Source organism: Aquarana catesbeiana, linkage group LG01 (assembly GCF_042186555.1).
Source record: "Aquarana catesbeiana isolate 2022-GZ linkage group LG01, ASM4218655v1, whole genome shotgun sequence".
In the NCBI taxonomy this organism is placed as follows: domain Eukaryota; kingdom Metazoa; phylum Chordata; class Amphibia; order Anura; family Ranidae; genus Aquarana; species Aquarana catesbeiana.
Genome location: NC_133324.1, coordinates 204817985 through 204839293, shown reverse-complemented (window position 1 = coordinate 204839293; position 21309 = coordinate 204817985). Strand labels below are relative to the sequence as shown.

Genomic DNA, 21309 nt, shown 5'->3' with positions numbered 1-21309 from the left:
GAACTAAAAATTCCTGTTTTTCATTGCAAAGTTTGCTAGAAAGGGTATATAGCAGTGTGCAGAGGGTTATCCAGAATGTCTAGTGTTAAAATGTGGTCACACCCTTTTAGCACCTGATAGATTATATGAATATACAAGCTATTGGGATTTTAGCATGGGTGGGTATATCTTGTTTCTGTTGCAATGCAGGTCAGTGACTAGACTTGACCTAGTAGCTCTCCCTCATTTTGTGTCTGTTTGTCCCATGTTAGCATTGTGCCTACCGTAGTTTTTGCATTGGAAGAAAAGAGTAGGACTGGCCATAAGAGGGATTACTTAAGGCAGTTGGCCAGCCTAAACATGTATTGCAATATGTGTGAACTAAAAATCCCTGGTTTTCATTGCAAAGTTTGCTGGTAAGGGTGTATAGCCTTGTGCTGCTGTCACCCCATAAACTTCAATTGTGAAAGGGGTTAATCCAACTAGGGCCTGCCAAAGGCTCTCATGAAGACGGCCCAACCATGCCCGCCCTTTCTGCCCAGCTGCTTCATTCATAGAACCCTTCTATGAATGAAACAGGATCTAGGAATGGAGGACAGACAGAAAACTGATAGGTCGTCCCCTTCCATTCACAGATGTTTTTTCATTCATAGAAACTATTGTATGGCTTCTATGAAAAGAGGAGCTGGGTGGGCATAGTTGAACTTCCTTGATAAGAGCCTGCGACAACCCCTCAGTTGTATTAATCTTCATTACACCCAATTATTATGATGGCTGGTAGGACTGGGCATTGATAGTTGTGGATTTCAAATAATAGAAAAGGCATCAGCACAATGAACACACCCTACTGACTGTAAGTTATGTCCCATGTGCTGAATTTTTACCCTCAATAGTTGGCAGCAGCAAAGACTAGACAAACCAGACAATTAATCAGAAAACTATACATTAGAAAATTCTAAATATCCTGGTAACGAATTTTCTCAAGTGGCTTGACTGTTCAATTTTTCAAACAAAATAAAGACAAAATATATATTTTAGTCAGATAAATGAAATATAATGTATTAATATACTCTAATTTTGAGAATCAATGTTGTCTCCTTTTGAGCCAGAGGATGAAGCATTAGGGCTCCATTTCACATTCTAAGGGCTCCAATGCTTGAATAAAAAAATAAAAAAAAAATCAATAGCTCCAGCCGAAATTTACACACACACACACACACACACGAATGACTCATATTAGTCACTACTCCCTTATAAAGCTGCACGTTTAAATGGAACAAATGGAGACTCAAAAGATAAAGCATAGGCTGTGCTCTCTTTAGCTAGCCCACAGTGCTCTGAAGATTGTACACAAATACTAAAATAAGAAAATTAGGGCTGCAACTAACGATTATTTTCATAATCGATTAATTGGCTGATTATTGTTTCGATTAATCGGTTAATAACCTTTAAAAAAAAAAAAGTGTGGCGTATAATTTAGTTAATATGTAAAGTTTTAAAAAAAGGCAATTTATTCTTAAATATATCTCTATGCAGTGGTAAATATAAATAACCAACTATATGGTTAGGGAGCAAAATATCTAATCCACTCTGAGAATAACAGACAGAAGAGATATACTGTTTATACCATTAGAGGAGATGCACTGTATAAACTGTTAGAGAAGAGATATACTGTACATACTATTAAAGGGTGAATCTGATAAATAATATCAGACTCAGAGATCAAATGTCTTCCTCCAAAAAAAAAATTTCATTTTAAGAACGTTCTATTCGATTTTCTAATCGTTAGTGGGGTCAAGTCGACGTTCATTTTCAACCACAGTGACGGGAAAATTTGGAAATAGAAAAACTTCTTGGTCAAAGGAATTTTCAGACAGTGTGTGTGGTTTTTGTTCAGAAATTACATTCATTTTAAAAACAGAATGTTAAAAACAAGTAAAAATTTCAAACAACATTCTTTCATTCAGCGAATGTACAAAGACTTTTCGTCTGAATATTCTCCTCGTCTGAAAATTGATCTGTGTGGCCAGCATAAGGCTAGCTACACACCTAGGCAGTTTGCTTTTGATCTGTTTTTGCAGTGCTTTTTGCTGTGCGTTTTGATTTTTGCGCACGTGATTTTGCAGCGATTTGCGTTTTTGCTTTTTTTTTGGCCAATTGGGTTAAAAAAACTAAAATTAGCCCTTTATAGTACAAAAAAAAAAAAAAGCAGATAATCACTACTGTAAGGGGTTCATTTTTTAACTGTAGAACTGTGAATCGCTACAGTAGCGATTATTTGCTCTTTAAAGGGCTCGTTTTATTTTTTTTAACCCCATTATGTTACTGGCCGATCGATTATGAAAATAGTAATCGATTAATTTCATAATCGATTAGTTGTCGTTTAATCGATTAGTTGTTTCAGCCCTAAAGAAAATAAAAAAAATTAAAATGTATGAATAATGAAAATTAAAGCGTATCAAAAATAAAGTAGAACAGGTAAGCTTTTATAGATTTGTTATATCTACCTTACCTGCGAGTATTTTTTCTTCTGAGTGTAAACTGAGCCTTGAAAGTACAGGTCAGTAAACATTTTGGCATGTTTGAGTGCTAGGCAAGTGTGCCATAATGTGCAAGTAGTTATTATAAAGTCCTACACAATGCTTTATACACATTATTCATGCAGGTCTGAGTTATAAAGAAAAAAAAATATATGGATACATGTAACATTTATAGAAAACATACCACTGCCTGAACTGTCCTGCCCCAGAATTGCCATATTTAACTAATGTATGTTAGAATAAAATAAATATTATGTATGGCACTGTAAGATGAGAAAATTAGATCACAACATACTTTCAGTGAAGTTCGTTGACCAAAAAAAAAAATGTAAAGCAGTATCATAAGAATCAAGCTGATCTAATCATAGACATAACTGGAAAGTAAAAAAAAAAAAAAAAAAAAAAAAAGATAGAAAGGAAAGACTTGAACATGAACTATAAATTAAGCAAGCATTCAATAACTATGCGCACAAAAAAACTGCACAGAGAAGCAAGCAGTACGTGACTGGAAAATAGTAGAGAGGTTATGACCGACAAGGACCAGGAGAAAACAAAATAATGAATGGAAAGAAAATGAAAAATAGATGCTGAAGAAAGCTCAGGAAGAAAGTCTTGAATGTGCCAAGGCAAGTAAAGACATTTAGATTTATTACTTTAACAAATGCTTAAACTTTCTAAAAACAAATCTATCTACATTTACAAATAGTAATGTATCCAATTAGCAGAGATCCAAATCAAATTACTACTTAAAAAAAATTGCATAATATAAAGTACAGCATACTAACAGGTTTAAGCTCCGGTTCACACTGCTGTCACTTATCATGCGATCGGCGACACATAAAGTCAAAACATATTAATTTCAACAGGTACCATCTTAACCACTTCCCGTCCAAGGTACGTCATATGACATCCTGTACTTTGAGTGGGGATATCTGAATGATGCCTGCAGCTACAGGCATCATCCAGATATCTTTTTCAGCTGGCAAATCCCTGCACCGTAAGCACAATCATAGCGGCAGTTCAGCCGATTGATCGTTCTTACAGGTGGCGGGAGGGGACGTCCCTATCCTCCTGCCGCCCTCTGGTGCTTCTACCAGCTAGCCCGTGTGATCGGCGATCCAGAGAAGGAATCCACGGATGCCGGAAGTTGAGCATAGAGATTTCCAAGGGACAGATGGTCCCCTGCAATCTCTATGACCTTCGGAGGCCCGGGCGCGATGTTATGATGTCACGACCGGCCTGGCGGGGGACTCGGCTGGAAAAACCAAGATTGTTTTTTTTTTTCTTTTGATCTCGGTCTTTTCTGCCTAGAGGAGAGATGTGGGGCCTTATAGACCCCACATCTCTCCATAAAGAGGACCTGTCATGCCCTATTTCTATTACAAGGGATGTTTACATTTCTTGAAATAGGAATAAAAGTGATATAAAAAAAAAAAAAAAAAAAAAAAAAAAGGAAAGCGTAAGAATAAAAAGCACATACCTACGTCACGCCCACATATGTAAACGACGTTCAAACCACATGTGAGATATCGACACAAACGTTAGAGCAGGAGTAGCAATTCTAGCCCAATACCTCCTCTGTAACTCTAAAAAGGTAACCTGTAAAAAATTTGAAAACGTCCCCTATGGATATTTTTAAGTACCAAAGTTTGGTGCCATTCCACGAGTGTGTGCAAATTTAAAGAGCGACATGTTAGGTATCCATTTACTCAGCGTAACACCTTTCACATTATACAAAAAAATTGGGCTAACTTTACTGTTTTGTTTTTTTTAATTCATGAAAGAGTTTTTTTCCCAAAAAAAGGCGTTTGAAAAATCGCTGCGCAAATACCGTGTGACATAAAAAGTTGCAAGGCTGCCATTTTATTCCCTAGGGTCTCTGCTAAATAAACATATACAATGTTTGGGGGGTCTGAGTAATTTTCTAGCAAAACAAATATGATTTTTAAATGTAGGAGCGAAGTGCCAGAATTGGCATGGATGGAAAGTGGTTAATCAATGAGACACAAGTCACAGTGACAAAAAGGAAAAAAAAAAAAAGGTTCCTGCACTACTTTTCTACGAATTTGGTGCGACTTGAGTGCCATAGACTGCAATGTTAAATCCCAAAAGTTGCAACAAGTGCCAAGGAACATAGGTTGAAAAAAAAAGACACAAATCCATCTAGTTCAACCAAAAATAAATTTAAAAAAATACAATCCCATACATACAATTTTTCACCCACAGTTGATCCAGAGGAAGGCGAAATACCCCAGCAAAGCATGCCCCAATTTGCTACAGCAGGGGAAGAAATTCCTTCCTGATCCCCCGAGAGGCAATCAGATTTGCCCTGGATCAACTTTACTTATAAATGTTAGTACCCAGTTATATTATTTACATTTAGGAAAGAATCCAGGCCTTTTTTAAAGCAATCTACTGAGCTTGTCGGAACCACCTCTAGAGAGAGTCTATTCCACATTTTCACAGCTCTTACTGTGAAGAAACCTTTCCATATTTGAAGGTGAAATCTTTTTTCCTCTAGCGTAGAGTACCCCCTTGCCCTCTATAATGACCTTAAAGTGAATAACACCACCAAGTTCACTGTATGGACCGCTTATGTATTTGTACATGTTGATCATATCCCCCCTTAATCTCCTCTTCCCAAGAGGGAATAGATTTAGTTCCTCTAAGCCTCTTATCAGTTTGGTTGCCCTTCTCTGCACTTTTTCCAGTTCCCCGATATTCTTTTTGATAACTGGTGCCCAAAACTGAACTGCATATTGCAGATGAGGTCTTACTAATGATTTGTACAGGGGTAAAATTATATCTCTCTCTCTGGAGTCCATACCTCTCTTAATACAAGAAAGGACTTTGCTCGCTTTGGAAACCGCAGCTTGGCATTGCGTGCTATTATTGAGCTAATGATCTACCAAAACCCCCAGATCCTTCTCCACCATTGATTCCCCCAGTTGTACTCCCCCTAGTATGTATTATGCATGCATATTCTTAGCCCCCAAGTGCATAACTTTACATTTATCAACATTAAACCTCATTTGCCACTTAGTTTCCAAATTAGACAGTGCATTTATGTTGGCTTGTAAATTGGAGACATCCTGTAAGGACGTTATTCCACTGCATAGCTTAGTGTCATCTGCAAAGACAGAAATGGCACTTTTAATACCAGACCCAATATCATTTATAAAGATATTAAAAAGTAGGGAGCACTGAAGCTTGGGGTACACCACTGATAACCTTAGACCATTCAGAGTATGAATCATTAACCACTACTCTCTGAATTCTGCCTTTTAGCCAGTTTCTATCCATTTAAATATATTTGAAGAGTTTTTGGGGGTTTGTCCTACTATCTTTTGCAATTTGTCGTTTGTTTTGAATTTTTGCATCCTTGATTTCCTTTTTACATATTCTGTAATATTTTTTTGTATTTGTAACATTTAAACGATGATAGCGTTTCTTCATTTTTATATTTTTTAAAAGCTCTTTTTTAATTATTTATAGCCATTTTAACTTTGGACGTGAGCAACACAGGTTTTATTTTTAGCCTTTTAAACTTCTTGCCCATGGGAATATACTTTGCAGTGAGTTTACCTACAGTCACTTTGAAGAATTCCCATTTCTGTTCTGTGTCCATTGATGCCAATATTCCCTCCCAGTCTAAATCCTGGAGAGCCGCCCTGATCCTTGTAAAATTTGCGCTTTTAAAGTTGTGTTTTTATCTTACCCGTATGTGTTTGATTACAGCCAACATTAAATGAAATCATGTTATGGTCACTGCTACCCAGGTGTTGCTTTGTATGAATATTGGTAATAAGCTCTGCATGGTTTGTGATTACCAGGTCCAGCAGAGCATCATTCCTAGTCGGGACCTCAATAAACTGGACCATAAAATTGTCTTGCAATAGGTTTATACATTTTTGCCCTTTAACTGTCCCAGCAGTGCCATTACTCCAGTCAATTTCTGGGTAGGTAAAATCCCTCATTATTTTCACTGTCCCAGCCCTTGCAGACCTTTCCATCTGCTCAAGGAGCTGAGTCTCCACCTCCTCACTAACACTGGGAGATCTATAAAAAACTCCAATGACAACCTTTGAAGTACATATACCCATGTACAATTCCACCCATAATGCTTCAGACTCATCACACTCTCCATCAACTAGGTCAATGATGGCGAACCTTGGCACTCCAGATGTTTTGGAACTACATTTCCCATGATGCTCAACTACACTGTAGAGTGCAAGAGCATCACGGAAATGCAGCAATACCAATTAGATCATAGTTGTCCTCGTTCACCAGAGCTTCCAACTCGCCTATTTTGCTTGGCAGACTTCTGGCATTGGTGAACAAACTCTAATTCATTTTGATATTTTGCAAACGGTATGTTGGATATTTTTTATTTTAGTACAAATAGTACCATTTCCAATGGTTGTTTGTAACATAGGAAGCTTCATATCATCTGCCATAGCTTTCCCCCTATCTTTCCCCATTCCACCCACCAATAGGGGATGACCCCTGTCTGACCTGTCTGCCCCATTATAATCTAATTCACCCTAGCCCCACAATCCTCGTTTAAATACTCCTCCACCCTTCCCATAAACCTCTCCCCCAGCACAGTAGACCCTCTTCCATTTAGGTGCAAACCATCTTTAGCATATAGGTTGCACCCCAATGGAAAGTCAGCCCAGTGCTCTAAAAACCCAAATCCATCCTCCTTACACCATGTCTTTAGCCATGCATTCAGCTCTCTAATCACCCCCCGCCTTTCCTGTGTTGCGCATGGCAAGGCAATATTTCAGAGAATATCACCTTGGAGGTTTTTCCCTTCAACTTGCAGCCTAGTTCTTTAAATTGGTTCTTAAGGATCCTCCACCTTCCATATATTCTGGCATTGGTTCCAACGTGGACCAAGGCAGATGGGTGATGCCTAGCCCCTCCCAGTAATTTATCAACCCGGTCCACCACATGCTGAACCCTGGCAACAGGGAGACAGCAAACCATTCGGTTGAGGCAATCCTGGCGACAAATTATTCTACCAGTCCTTCTGATTATAGAATCCCCTTTTACCACCAACTATCTAGGCCTACCTGCACTCTCCTCACCACCCCTACTAGACTGGCTGCTCTCCTGGCTGTTAGGAGGAGCAGTGACATCTAGGGATGCCACCTCTGAGCTTGACAACCCCACATCTTCACCCAACTTGGCAAATCTGTTAGGGTGCTCAAACCCAGGGCTGGCCTTTCTTTTCAGTGAGCCCCTACCACTCCCTCTAACTGTATTAACCCATCTTCCTACCACTCCACTCGCCTCATTAACCCCATTAGCCACCTGCTCAGTGAGCAGAGGACCCCTTTCAAGGTTGATAATTCTGCCCAGTGTTGCAATTTGCTCCTCCAAATATCTAATGCGAGCTTCCAAAAGGTCAACCTGCTCACATCGCAGCGATATCCATCCTGGAGCTGTTGCTCCATTGTTGTATACATGTGGCACACTGTGCACTGCACAAAACCTTCAATCTTGCTAACCACCATTTTCCCAGTTACAATAATAATGTTACTAACAGGAAATTTCAGATGTTACTTACATGTTTGATAACTCCAGTTAAAACCTCCCGTTTTCAACTCTGGTTTTTAACTTACCACTTAGTCCAGTTCCACTTGGTCAGAGTTCCAGCAAGCAAAAAGCTGGCAAGCTCAAGGATGAGCAGGCTCAGAAATGAATTCTACAGAATGTTATATAGGACATCAAGCACCTGTGACTAATTAACCACGCCCCTTAATTAGTAGTCTGAAGGAAAGGAAAGGAAAATAAAAAAGGCTGTTTAAAAAGTGACAGAAAAAAAAGCCGCGTGCACGCATCCCCTACGCCGGAGTGCCAGCGCAGGAGAGCCGCTCTGCCGCCGTATAACTAAGTTATGCGGTTGGCAAAAGATTATACAAAGGCCACAATAGTTCTAATGTCCTAATGGGGCTATGAAGAAAAAGTATTATTATAATAGTATTTTCTAAGCAACTTCAAGAAGCACAAAAATACATTACATTTGCCTTTAATAAACATTCTTGAAAATTTATTTTAGTTGCAAAGAATTCTCTTTCCCGATCTTACCTTTGATAGTAGATATTTTCTGCTTCAACAGTGGGTGTGTGGCTAGCCTTGCTAATGCTCGAGTTTCAATTGTGCTGTTTGGCTGTGATAGGAAAAACAGATTAGTAACATCTTTGAACACTGAAAAGCTTTTCCAATCTCAAGGAGAAAATGGGAAGCATTAGTTTGGCCTTTAAAATTTGCTTGACAATGGGTCTCTTTACTATGGAAGAGCCCTGGGGGCATCATAAAAAAAAAAAAAACAGAATTCTGACTTTGAAACTCAGAATTCTGACTTTTAATCTCAGAATTCTGACTTTTAATCTCAGAATTCTGACTTTTAATCTCAGAATTCTGACTTTTAATCTCAGAATTCTGACTTTTAATCTCAGAATTCTGACTTTGAAACTCAGAATTCTGACTTTGAAACTCAGAATTCTGACTTTGAAACTCAGAATTCTGACTTTGAAACTCAGAATTCTGACTTTTAATCTCAGAATTCTGTAGATTTTTTTTTTTTTAAACTCACAATTCTGACTTTGAATCTCAGAATTCTGACTTTCAAACTCAGAATTCTGACTTTGAATCTCATAATTCTGACTTTCAAACTCAGAATTCTGACTTTCAAACTCAGAATTCTGACTTTCAAACTCAGAATTCTGTAAAAAAAAAAATTTTTTTTTCAAACTCACAATTCTGTATTTTTTTTTATGATGGCCCCAGGGCTCTTCCATACTTTACTGATCCCCTTCTGCCAAATATGATTTCTTGCAGTGTGTGCCTCTTGTCAGGTATTGCGTTACAGTTTACACAGTCAGAGATCTATCAGTTTTCTCCCGAGATGGCGTAAGCCGACAAATACTATATATGCTTGTATGTCAAAGAAGGTTTAAATTAGAAGAATGGCAGGAAGAAACGTTTCCCACTGTACCGACATGGAAAACCACTTTAACTTGCTCAGCAGTGCAAACTTTACCAAGCAGCTCCTGACACACAAACCAAGAAAGTTGATACATTTTATTGTACACTGATGTAATGTAAAACACATGGGGGAAGGCCTAAACTGAACAATGCATTCATTTTTTTCAGATTCTGCTTACAAAATGTGTGCGATCATTCATAAAATCCACATACGGGGTTATGTTATGGATGAGCCCTCGTCCACACTGAACATAGCTTTAAAATTGTGTGAATTCATCTGAACTCACACGATTTCAAAGCCGCATTTCAGTCAGACTTTGGGGGTGACTTGAAAGACATCTGTGCGGGTTCATGCACAGATGTCTATTGAAATCGTCCCTGAAGTCTCCAAAAGTAGTGCAGGAACTACTCTTGCAAATCGTTGCTTTGCCGCAAAGTTGGCGTTGCACCGATTGGGATGCTCCTTATGCCAGCAATATGCTCCAATTTGATCTGTCAAATCGCCCCAATGTGAACGGGGGCTGAAGAACCACTTACAATTAAGCAGAATTAAAATCACAACTGGCTGGATGAAAACGCCCATGGCCTTTTACCTTTTTTTCAAAAACAAGCCATCTATTTGTCAATCCCAGAGTACATTTACAAAAGCTTAAACATTTAAAGCGGTATTAAACCCAAACATGTATTATATTGCAGCTCACTAATTCTTAGTTTCATTTGTTTTCTTTTTTAGGTTTTTTTCCCCTTACTTTCATCTGGTGATCCAGCCATGAAAGTCTGTTGTTTTTCAACAGGACAAGCTCTCTGACAAATGTAGCAGTTAGAGTGTTGAGACAAACTATCTACAGCTGACAGGGGTGCTTACAATGATCATTTTTATCTAAATCTGCTAGAACATCCCCACCCCCACCCCCCGGAGACCAACAATGATGCTGTCCAAAGGTGCCTCTGTGCTCCTATCTCCAGAGTGGGGGCACTCTAACACTCTAATACAGGGGGTGATTTACTGGGCAGACCACCAGGTGAAAATAAAGAGGAAAAAGCCCAAAAAAGATATCCAATGCAGCCACCACATCTAATGACTGGTAAGCTGTAATATTTTGTTAAACATTTTGTTAAAATTACACATTTTAACAAGAAATTTCTCCAGCCCTCTGGAAACATTACTAGGTCTGTCCCCCAGCAGAGTCAGTACTTATGTCCTCCAAGGGCTGTGGCCTCCTGTGAAGCCTGCAGCCTAAGTAGTAAAAATATAGTGTGACCTGCACCTGAGCACTAATGTCCCAGATATCAGTGGGGCATACCTGTATAGCATGAGCAACATCCAATTCAAATATAGGACATTGGTGCACAGGTGTGGGCAACCTGGCAGTAGACTTTTAATGGGCGTAACCATCAGAGGTGGTAAGTACAGATCTGTGTGGAGGGCTCAAAGGCATTACTACTTAAAAAGAGAAGTATGGGTTTGGGGGTTTTCCCCCATCATACTTACCTAGGTGGATGCAGCATCGGTTTGATGCTGCATCTGTCCCCCGGCGCCTCTACACTGAGAACTGAGCCATCGAACATCCCCGATGGCTCAGTTCTCACAGCTCCCCTAGCAGAAAGCTGCTGACTGTCAATCAGCAGCTCTCTGTTCTGCCCCCCCCCCACGCTCACTGGAGTGCTGTTCTGTGGAGGGGGGGTGTGATCGGCTGTCTCAGGCTCTCAATGACTCGTTGAGAGGCTGAGACGGGTGTCAGTCCAGGTACCTGGCGGATCCAGACTTTATTGTTGCGATGACGCGGTGCCTGGACTGATTCCTGTGACGTCAGGGTTTTTTTCTCCAATGGATCACAGGAGTGCAAAACAAATTGCACTCCTATGACCCATTGCAAAACAAATTGCACTCCTATGACCCATAGGAGAAACCCAGCCAAACACGCTTAGGCTTGACTTCTCCTTTAAGCTTTAACCAGCGCATCAAATGTAGTATCTTACATAACCGGCCCATTTTTAATTTAGAAGTGACAAAATTGCATAATAATTTAGTTGCAACATAAAAAAGCAGAGCCCAGAATCGTCCAAGTCACTACGCAGTGTCCACAAGAATTCTGGAACAGCTGAAAGGTAAGCAGAAAGGGGGGTAGGGGGTGACAGTGCACCTGACTACCATAGTCCCATAAGGAGGCATCACAATGCTTCTGCTTTGCTCTTTTTATTGGTAATGCTGTATGGGAATCTCCTGACATTACATGGTGATAAAGAGCTGTGAGTGACAGTAAATGATTGTGACACATAGTGGTTAATTGTGGCTCCCCGCTATCATTAAAATATATATATACATACATACACACATAAAATAAAATAAGTAGCATGCAGACTTTAAAAATAAAAAAAATAGTGTTGCCTATATACTGTGTAGTGTTTTTTCCAGTTTAACGTAAAATTAAATTTTAGGTTCATTCTACAAGCAAATTGGAATGTGGAAAACGTTTTTATTTTGTCAAGATATTCCTTGTGCAAAAGAATCTACTTCAGTCAAATAAAAAAAAACGACTGTGCTATGAAAAACCACATAAGAGTGTGAAAACAGGAGAAACAGAAAAAAGACATTTACATTTCAAATCAAAGCTGATCTACAGTATGTATGACAGCTTTACAGTAAATCATTGATCGCCTGCTTAGTTATGTCATCAGATCCACTCCCTGCAATCAATCTATTTCTATTGACTAAATGGTTTTCTATTTATTTAGATTTGGAAAATACTGTTTTGCCAGACAATGCAACCCTCTGTTCTGGTCAGTCACACAAGTGGTTCTTTCACTGTGCAGTACACAATTCCACTGCCACTGCTTTTCAAACCCAATACACAAACCTGACAGATCCTGTAAATAAACATGAGGCAATGTCTTCTGACTGCTGCAAAAAAGCAGCGTTCTGTGCTGTACTCCGGCACGCCAACACGTTACAGATAAACAAAACAGTAATGGAAACCTGAGACACGATCTGTGATTTGTTCTTCTATGACTAGAAACCGGTAACCCATCATTCAGTAACTGCGGCTGAGTATAAAAGAGGTAAAGTGTTCCAAATGTACTTCCAATGGTAACATAAGTAGCACTTCTCAAAGCAAAGTTAAAGTGGTAAAACCCAAATAAAAAATGTATTATATTGCAGCTAACCAATTCCTTAGGCTGCTTTCACACTGCTCTGTTGCAAAAACGCGGTAAAAAACACATGCATTTTTGCATTTCTGGTGTCTTTGGCACCTGTGTAAAAAGGACGTAACACAAAAAACGCACCAAAAATGCAACCACTGGTGCGTTTTTGATGCGTTCTCCAAATGGTGCACCAAATATGCACCAAAAATACAGCATGCCGGACTTTTAAAAACACAACTGCCCTGCAACTGACTAGTGTGAAAAGTTCCATATGATTAATGGTCATGCATTTTTTTCAGCTTTTGGTAAGGCAAAAACGAAAGAACTGATCAGTGTGAAAGGGCCCTAATTCTGATGGATGTCTTAGTTTTCTCGTTTTAGCTTTTTTTCTTTATTTTCCCCTGTTGATCGACATAGTTCATCTGTTATTTTTCAACTTCAACAAACCAAGCTGTCCAGATAAGTAGAAGTCATCACGTGACTGACGACACATGTAGGGCGGAGCCGGGTGATGTGCTTGATAACCCAAACAGGAAGTGATGCAGGAGGATGGCCCAGAGTTTGATATGCCAGTTTGTTTTTACTTTACAGTAGGTGCAATTTTAATCTAAAGTGGTTTTAAGTTATACTATCCTATGTCCTGTGAGCTTGGTTGCAGAGTGGAGGATGTTATAAGGTCGAACTCTTAAAGGGGCCACACGCCTTTGATGATCTATGTGCCACCAACCTTGAGCATATAAGGAGGATTACCACCAGCATTAATAACAGAACGTAAGCCTGACTGATCCCCCACAGGGTATGCGATTGTGACCGTTTTTTATACAGGTCCACATCTGGAGGTGAGTGCGTAGGCACAGCGGTGTTGGGCATCACTGTGCACAGTGTGAAGGACTGATGCATTTTAAGCCTGAACTGCACATTTTGGTGGATTGTGAATAAGATTGCAAATCGTATACGAGAAACGCATAAGAGACGTTAAGCATGTGTATTTTGTATATTTTATATTAAAAAAAAAAATTATAAAGGGAGAATGTGGGAACACGTTAATGTTTTGCAGCCACTGGTTTAAATTGCTAGGATATTTGTTACTTAGTATGTACAATGATCATATTTTCACTGATGAAGGGTAGTGCGGAAGTGATACTATAATATAGATTTTCTATCCAGAAAAGTATCAGGCTGAGATAAACTATTTAACACTCACAGGGGTCAGCTTGTTTTCATTAAGGTCATATCTTTATTCCAAAGGGACTGAGAAAACTGTTGCTTTAACTGCTTAAAAAGTATTATCTGGAGTTTGGATTCCTTTGTTAGTTAAGTCCATCTAAATATGCTGGCACATCTAAAGCTGGCCATACACTGATGGAAATTTGTCTGGTTCAGCAGGGACCAGCTGAATTTTGATCAGCGTATGGCTGTTCCTGCTCGACAGATGTCAATCATTTGATCGACTGTTGTCGAAGGGACACGTTGGGAAAAAAACCCAACAGTGTATGACCAGCTTAACACAACCCTCTCCCCAGACTGACAATGTTGCTGAAGAGTGACTCTGTTGCTACCCCATCAGGATTGGAAACAGGTGGTGTGTTACTGGCCGGATCACCAGTTACAAATAAAGGGATAAATGCCTAAAAATAAATAAATGGGGCTGCCACATTCAAGATTGGTAAGCTGAAATGTATTAAATTTTTGTTTTTGTGTTTAACACTGCTTTATTCATTAGCACATTTTTACAATAACTAGTAAGGTGCCAATGCCAACAGTGATTGTCAGTAGATAGACCATATCAATTCTAGCTGTACACATACTTTACATTTCATTGATTGGATCTGGATTTTTTCAGTTGGCTTTTTTGACTAAGTCAAATTTTGTCTTAAGTCAATCTAACTTTAGCTTAAAAGAAAAGAAAAGAAAGAAAGAAAGAAAGAAAGAAAGAAGAAAAAATCATAATTGCAACAAAAAATTAAAATGTTCCCATTTAAAGTGGAAGAAAAGTAACACTTTCAGTGGATATCTTCATTTTTCTTAAATTCTACATTGCAGATACACATTAATGGAGCTAGAAATTAAAATTAAATGTTAATTGAGAATTTCTTGTAACGTCTCAGCAACGGTGAGGAAATGCGCTTGTGAGTCATCCTGCCAGAGACCAATTCAAGCTGAAATAGTTGGTGGAGTACACACACACAAACACAACAGCTAAAGTGAAGTCACTGGGTTTGTGGTAAGCTCAAAATGCATGCTAGTTTGGATGCCTTGTCACTGCCAACAGAACATAGAACAGGTGGAAGGGAGCAGAGAAATCACAGGACTCACTCAAGAGCTGTCTCCTGTATACGGATGACAGTAGCTTTTCCTTTTGCAAAAAGAAAAAAAATACACAAAGTTGTAGAGATAAAAAAAAATATTCTGCTCTACAAAATAAGCATTTTTTTATACAAAAATAAAATTTTCTGCTGAATATAATAATAAAATACAGTCAATCTCTGAGCTGTTTTCAATTCGAAACCTGCTCTACAACCAGGCCTGAAAAACAATGCTGCAAGGTGAAGTGACATATTTTATGTATTAACCAACATGTGCTACAATAAATCTAGATGTGGAAACTGTGCATATTTCATAAATCATGGTGCCAAATAAGCCAAAGAATCAAAGACTGTGTCCGAACAATCAACAGGAAACAATAATCTTCACTATGGAATTAATTAGCTTGCACCACACACTGCTGAAGTACCCGAGGAACAGACATATCGATTTTTACTGTATGGGTTGAAAATAATAGTAATGTGCTAGAAAAAAAAAATAACGGCTGCATAGGCTTCAACTTTTTAAGCGATCAACAGCAAAATATGAGTTCACCCCACAACTTCTGGGTTTAAATAAGGGTAAGCACAGTTTCCAAAAGATAATAATTTTTAATGTTTTCAAAAAACATCTAAGACAGAACACAATTCTTAGTTTAGACTGAAGTAATTTCAGTTACAGCTTTCAGGAATCTTGGCGGAACTAAACCCTCATATCCTTTACAGCCAAGGAAATTGCTGTTGTGATCTCTTGACCTCTGTTTGATCTGCAGCCATCACAGTGCTACACATATGATCAGTTATGACACCAGCCATTTGCTAGCTTGACAGTTCGGTTGAAGGTACAAGTGACTGTGACAGTTATAATTCATGGCACAACCTAAATGTACTGTTTTGTAAAGTACTTAATTTGACAGGTTAAATTCTGCTTTAAGATAAAATTTGTAATTTTATTTGTTTAAGTCAGGGGTCTCAAACTGGAGGCTGCAGAACTACAAGTCTCTGCCTGTGGGAGTCATGCTTGTAACTGTCAGCCTTGCATTGCTTCATGGGACTTGTAGTTCTGCAACAGTTGGAGGGCCGCCAGTTTGAGTGGTACCCCTGGTTTAAGGGGTGCAAAAACTGTTGATTCACAGGGAGGGATAGAATTATACCTCTCCTTAAAGAGAAAAAAAAAAAGAAAGAAGGGATGAAAAGGAAAACTGTAGTGAGGAAGTATGTAGGCTGCCATTACTGATCTCTCTTTCTGAAATGCTAGCAACCGGTTTGTCATGAGTCTCATCAGACAGACTCACTATCCCAAAATCAAGTACGCAGGTCTGGAGCCCTGACTTTACTCTGCCTGAGTCGCCTTGTCTGCATCTATAGTGGGTGGCTCGGCCCTATCCAATGGCTCCCACTGCTATCAATCTGCCCAATGAGGAGGGAGACAGTGGCGAGAGCCACTGATTTTGTGCACATTGCTGGATTGGATCAGGCAAGTATAAGGGGGTTCTGGGGGGATTTCGCAGCACAGAAGGTTTTTCACCTTAAAGCGGGGGTCCACCTATCTATCGTTTTTTTTTTTTTTTTGGAGTTCATTCACAAACTTTTCTTCTCATGATTATCTACTCACATGTTCTGTGTAATAAGTCCGCCTGTGTCCTATTTCGTTGTAAAGAATAACTTATAAAATTCACTGAAGGCGGTTTTCATCTTCATTGTGGGCATTTGAAGCCCACAAGCATGTATTTCCTGGATGCGGTGAATGCTGTGCTCCCAGCATTGACCGAGATGTTGTGATGACGCTGTTGCACAATGCATGCTGGGAAGCCTGAGACTAGCTCCCAGGGGACTGTGGGAGGTCTGGGAGAGGCTAGAAACACGCCTACTCCCATGGGAGGAAAACCAGGAAGTGCTAAGAAGATTAGAAAAAAAAAGGTAATTACGGCGATTTACATTTTTTTTACACAGCATGTCAGCATCTAGGCAAGGAAGAGAATGCATAGAGATAATGTTCAAAATTTGGGTGGAACCCCGCTTTAAGTGTTAGTGCACACCAGACGCAGTTCCGTGTGCTTTTTTCTGCAATAAAAATGCATGCACAGTGTTTTCCATGTATTCCAATGGCTCTAGTTCACACCATGCAGTCAGTTTCTGGTGCAGAACCTGAACCCTAACCACATTGCGCCCACGCTATAGCCGAAAGACGGCTACAGCGCGGACTCCAATTGACGGGAGGGCGTCCCTGGACGTTCTCCTGTTTACTTCCACGATGCGCGCTCCTGCATGGGGGAAATTCTGTGCTGGCGGTGTCCCTTGGACACAGTCAGTCACAGATCGCTGTAAATGGCCAATCACAGCGGCCGTTTACAGCGCGATCAGAGCTTCCAATGAGAGATGATCTCATATGTAAACATATGAGATCATCTCTTATCGCCGGCTCTCCCTCCTCACACAGAGACAGCGTGTGAGGAGGGAGAGCTAATGGCTGCAGCTGTGTCAAGAAAAAAAAAAACTGAAAAATAAAGTGACCACAGTACCTGTCAGTGCCATCTGTCCCCACTGCCACCTGTCAGTGCCGTCTGTCCCCAGTGCCACGTATAAGTGCCATCTGTCATCAGTGCCACATATTAGTGCCATCTGTCAGTGTCAAGTGTCATCTGTTATCAGTGTCACGTGTCATCAGTGCCACGTATTAGTGCCATCTGTGTCACGTATTAGTGCCATCTGTGTCACGTATTAGTGCCATCTGTGTCACGTATTAGTGCCATCTGTCATCAGTGCCACGTATTAGTGCCATCTGTCATCAGTGACACGCATCAGTGCCATCTGTCATCAGTGCTACGTATTAGTGCCATCTGTCATCAGTGCCACGCATCAGTGCCATGCATCAGTGCCATCTGTCATCAGTGCCACATATTAGTGCCATCTGTCATCAGTGTCACATATTAGTTCCGTCATCAGTGCCACGTGTCATTGTCCTGGTGCTCCAGGGCCTTCAAAAGTGTAATAGGCAGACAACAAGTTAGATGTGTAATTTATGCTCCTTGAACACCTGATGGTGCTCCCTGCATGTTGGGCCCCTCTGTGTGGCTAGGCTGTGAAAAAGTCCCACACATGTGGTATCGTAATACTCAGGAGTAGCAGACTGTATTTTGGGGTGTCATTTGTGGTATACACATGCCATGTGAGAGAAATAACCTATTACAATGACAATTTTGTGGGGAAAAAAAAAATCTTAATTTTGCAAAGAATTGTGGGAAAAAATTACAACATCAAAAAGCTCACCATGCATCTTACTAAATATCTTGGAATGTCTACTTTCAAAAAAGGGGTCATTTGGGGGGTATTTGTACTTTCCTGATTTGTTCGGGTCGAAAGAAATGAGATAGGCTGCCAGTACATCAGGTGTGATCAATTTTTTATGATTAGCACCACAGCTTGTAGACTCTATAACTTTCACACAGACCAAATAATATCCAGTAATTTGGGTTATTTTTACCAAAGATATGTAGCAGTATAAATTGTGGCCAAAATTTATGAAGAAAAATTAATCATTTCCAAATTTTTATCACAGAAACTAAGAAAAATTTGTCTTTTTTTCATTTATAGCGCAAAAAATAAAAAACCCAGAGGTGCTCAAATACCAACAAAAGAAAGCTCTATTTGTATGAAAAAAAGGACAAAAAATTCATTTGGGTATTTGTCATTTGGGTAATTGTCATTCAAAGTGTGAGAGCACTGAAAGCTGAAAATTGGTCTGGGCAAGAGGGGGGTTTAAGTGCCCAGTTGTCAAGTGGCTAAGGTTTTAGAACCACTTTAATCTTTAATGTGAACCTTTGATTGTTGCCCTTTTTTGTCCAAGGTAAATGTGCTGGCAATGTGCTGTGTAAATGTGCTGGCCAACCAAAACAAGAAAACAGACTCAACACCCATATTGGGGCATTTATAAAAATCCAACCATGTCCAGTTTCTTTTAAGCTGTTTAGAGTACATGCCTAGCATTTAACGGCAGATACTTTTTTATTATAGTTGTTCCCTCTTCATGTCAATCAAAGCACAAGTTCTAAGCATAACTTGTGATGCTTGCTGAGATGTAATGAATTACAGCAGGAAAGCTCAGCTTCTGGGGACTGGGAGTGAGAAAATGTAAATGCCAGTGAAATCTAAAAGAGCAAAAACTATTTTGAGTGAAATGCTTTGCTACCCGACAGCCTCTCAAGGGTGTCCGGTAGCAATGGACTTTCAGAGGGATGTTTTCTCTCAGTAACACCTTTCCTCTCCAATAATTGCATGATTTCTGTTTGCTATAATCACTTACATATTTCCAGAGTGTCATTTAACCTATAGTATTATTTTCTATCCTAAGCCACCCCTTTAAAGTATTACATACAGAATAAAAACTCCCCCCCATACACCAAAAATCAACCTGGTTATAAATACATGACAAGAAGTGACATAAACTATAGCACTCTTTGCAAGTGGAATATTTTTTTTACATACCAAATACTGTCAGAGAGAATATTAAAAGACGGAAAGTTGAGACATTACCCACTTCTCAAAATTCCAGAAGAAATGAGAAACAGATTCCACAGCAGGAAATTTCCCAGACTCAAAATATAAAAACATAAGGAAATTTGATATTCATTTAAAATTTGGTTTTGAAATAAAATCTTTAACATTGTTTGCTCTACACACACCAACAACTTTCTTCTTCTTATCTACTTCCTTTTTTCCAAGGTAGATAGTGAAAACTTATTCTTAGTCAACACAAATATATCATCAGTTTCTGATACAGTAATGCTGGACATACAAACCATTCTAATATGATTTAGGCTTCATTTACACGGAAGAGAGTCTGCTCTGATCAGCAGGGGATCTCCTCACAGATTGGAGATAATCTGGACAGATGTCACATCTGTGCCTGTTCTGTTTCTGCAGAGTGGACACTGGCAGCTCTATGGATGGCCAGGTGTAAATGGACCCTACTGTCTGTTTACATCAGGCTACCTCCAATCCACTTAGCTGGGACAAAGACTGGGACAAATAATAGGTCTGGGCATTTTAGAATGAGCAGACAATTTTTCCAGGGACTGGGGGGAGGTGGTCAGGGAGCCAACATTTGCGGGGGCAGTTGGTGATGGGATATTCACGGATTGGTCCACTGCACTGTAAAGGGGCACTGTGATATAAGGGGGAATGCATTCTAATGATTACAGTGCCCCTCTACAGTGCAGTTCACTTTATATCACAGTGCTCCTAGTAATCACAACGTCCCTTGCAGTTATACCCCCCCCTCTTTCTCTCTAATCACAGTGCCCCCTTTTACAGTCCCCTGCACAGTCCTTCCTTCAGCAGGGCAGAGGCAGGATTCAGCCTGAGTGTCTTCTCTAGGGTCTCCCGCCCTACCAACGATATCATCCTATCGGCAGGGCAAGGGGCAGGAGTTGCAGATCTGGATTATATTCACAAGCAGGTGATTACCCACTTGTTAATATGAAAAGTCCCCACTCTCTGTGCAGATCTCCATCTCCTCCCGCCTCCTGCTCTGTTGATAGGATGACATAATTGGCGAGATGGGAGAGCCAGGTGAGGAGACATAGGCATGATCGCTTAGTGGGAGGTGAGCGACGATCACGGTCGCCGCTTACCTCCTCTGCTGTGCAGCCTAGTCATTAACAGGCCACAGACCGGCACCAATCCATGTCCCGGGGGTTGGGGACCTTTGCATTAGCCAGCTCTTGTTAGAACATGCAGCGGCCCTGTGGCCAGTGCAGGCCTGCTGCTGTCCAGACTGGATGGCCCAGAGGTAGGTGGGTGTAAACAGACAGTCCAATTATATATGCCTGTGGGGCTCCATCGAACTTCCAGTTAGGTCAGCCTAAAAAGGTGGACCTGATGTGAAAGGGGCCTTAGCAAGAAGCAGAAAGCAAAGACTGACAGCTTTATTTTCTCAATGAGTAGTATGTATGAGTATGTATGGATACACTGATCATCATAGTGTTTCCATTACTGTGGGATATTTTACAGTACTTATTAACTGCTGGCATAGGTCTCTCTTCAAACATTCTATAGGCTGCTGTAAAGTTTTTATTACACCCTCTCTCTATCAAACCCAATTTTAGCAACAAATAATCTGTATATCTAAATAATGTTTATATTTTTAAGTTATCGAAGGCTTTTATTTAACCCTTTCATGACTAAGCCTATTTTTGAAATTTGGTGTTTACAAGTTAAAATTCATGTTTTTTCCTAGAAAATTACTTAGAACCCCCAAACATTATATATATATTTTTTAGCAGAGAATCTAGAGAATAAAATGGAGATTGTTGCAATATTTTATATCACACGTTATTTGTGCAGCG

The 21309-nt window shown here is 39.8% G+C and overlaps 1 protein-coding gene across 2 annotated transcripts in view; it reads right to left on the bottom strand.

The window, feature by feature from the left end:
• SRFBP1 (serum response factor binding protein 1) overlaps positions 1 to 21309 on the bottom strand; it is a 213506-nt gene that overhangs the window by 29885 nt on the left and 162312 nt on the right. For both annotated transcript variants that reach the window (XM_073624677.1, XM_073624678.1), the window contains one exon: positions 8616 to 8697. In XM_073624677.1, the coding sequence (XP_073480778.1) occupies positions 8616 to 8697 (82 nt within the window). The remainder of the gene's footprint in view (positions 1 to 8615; positions 8698 to 21309) is intronic.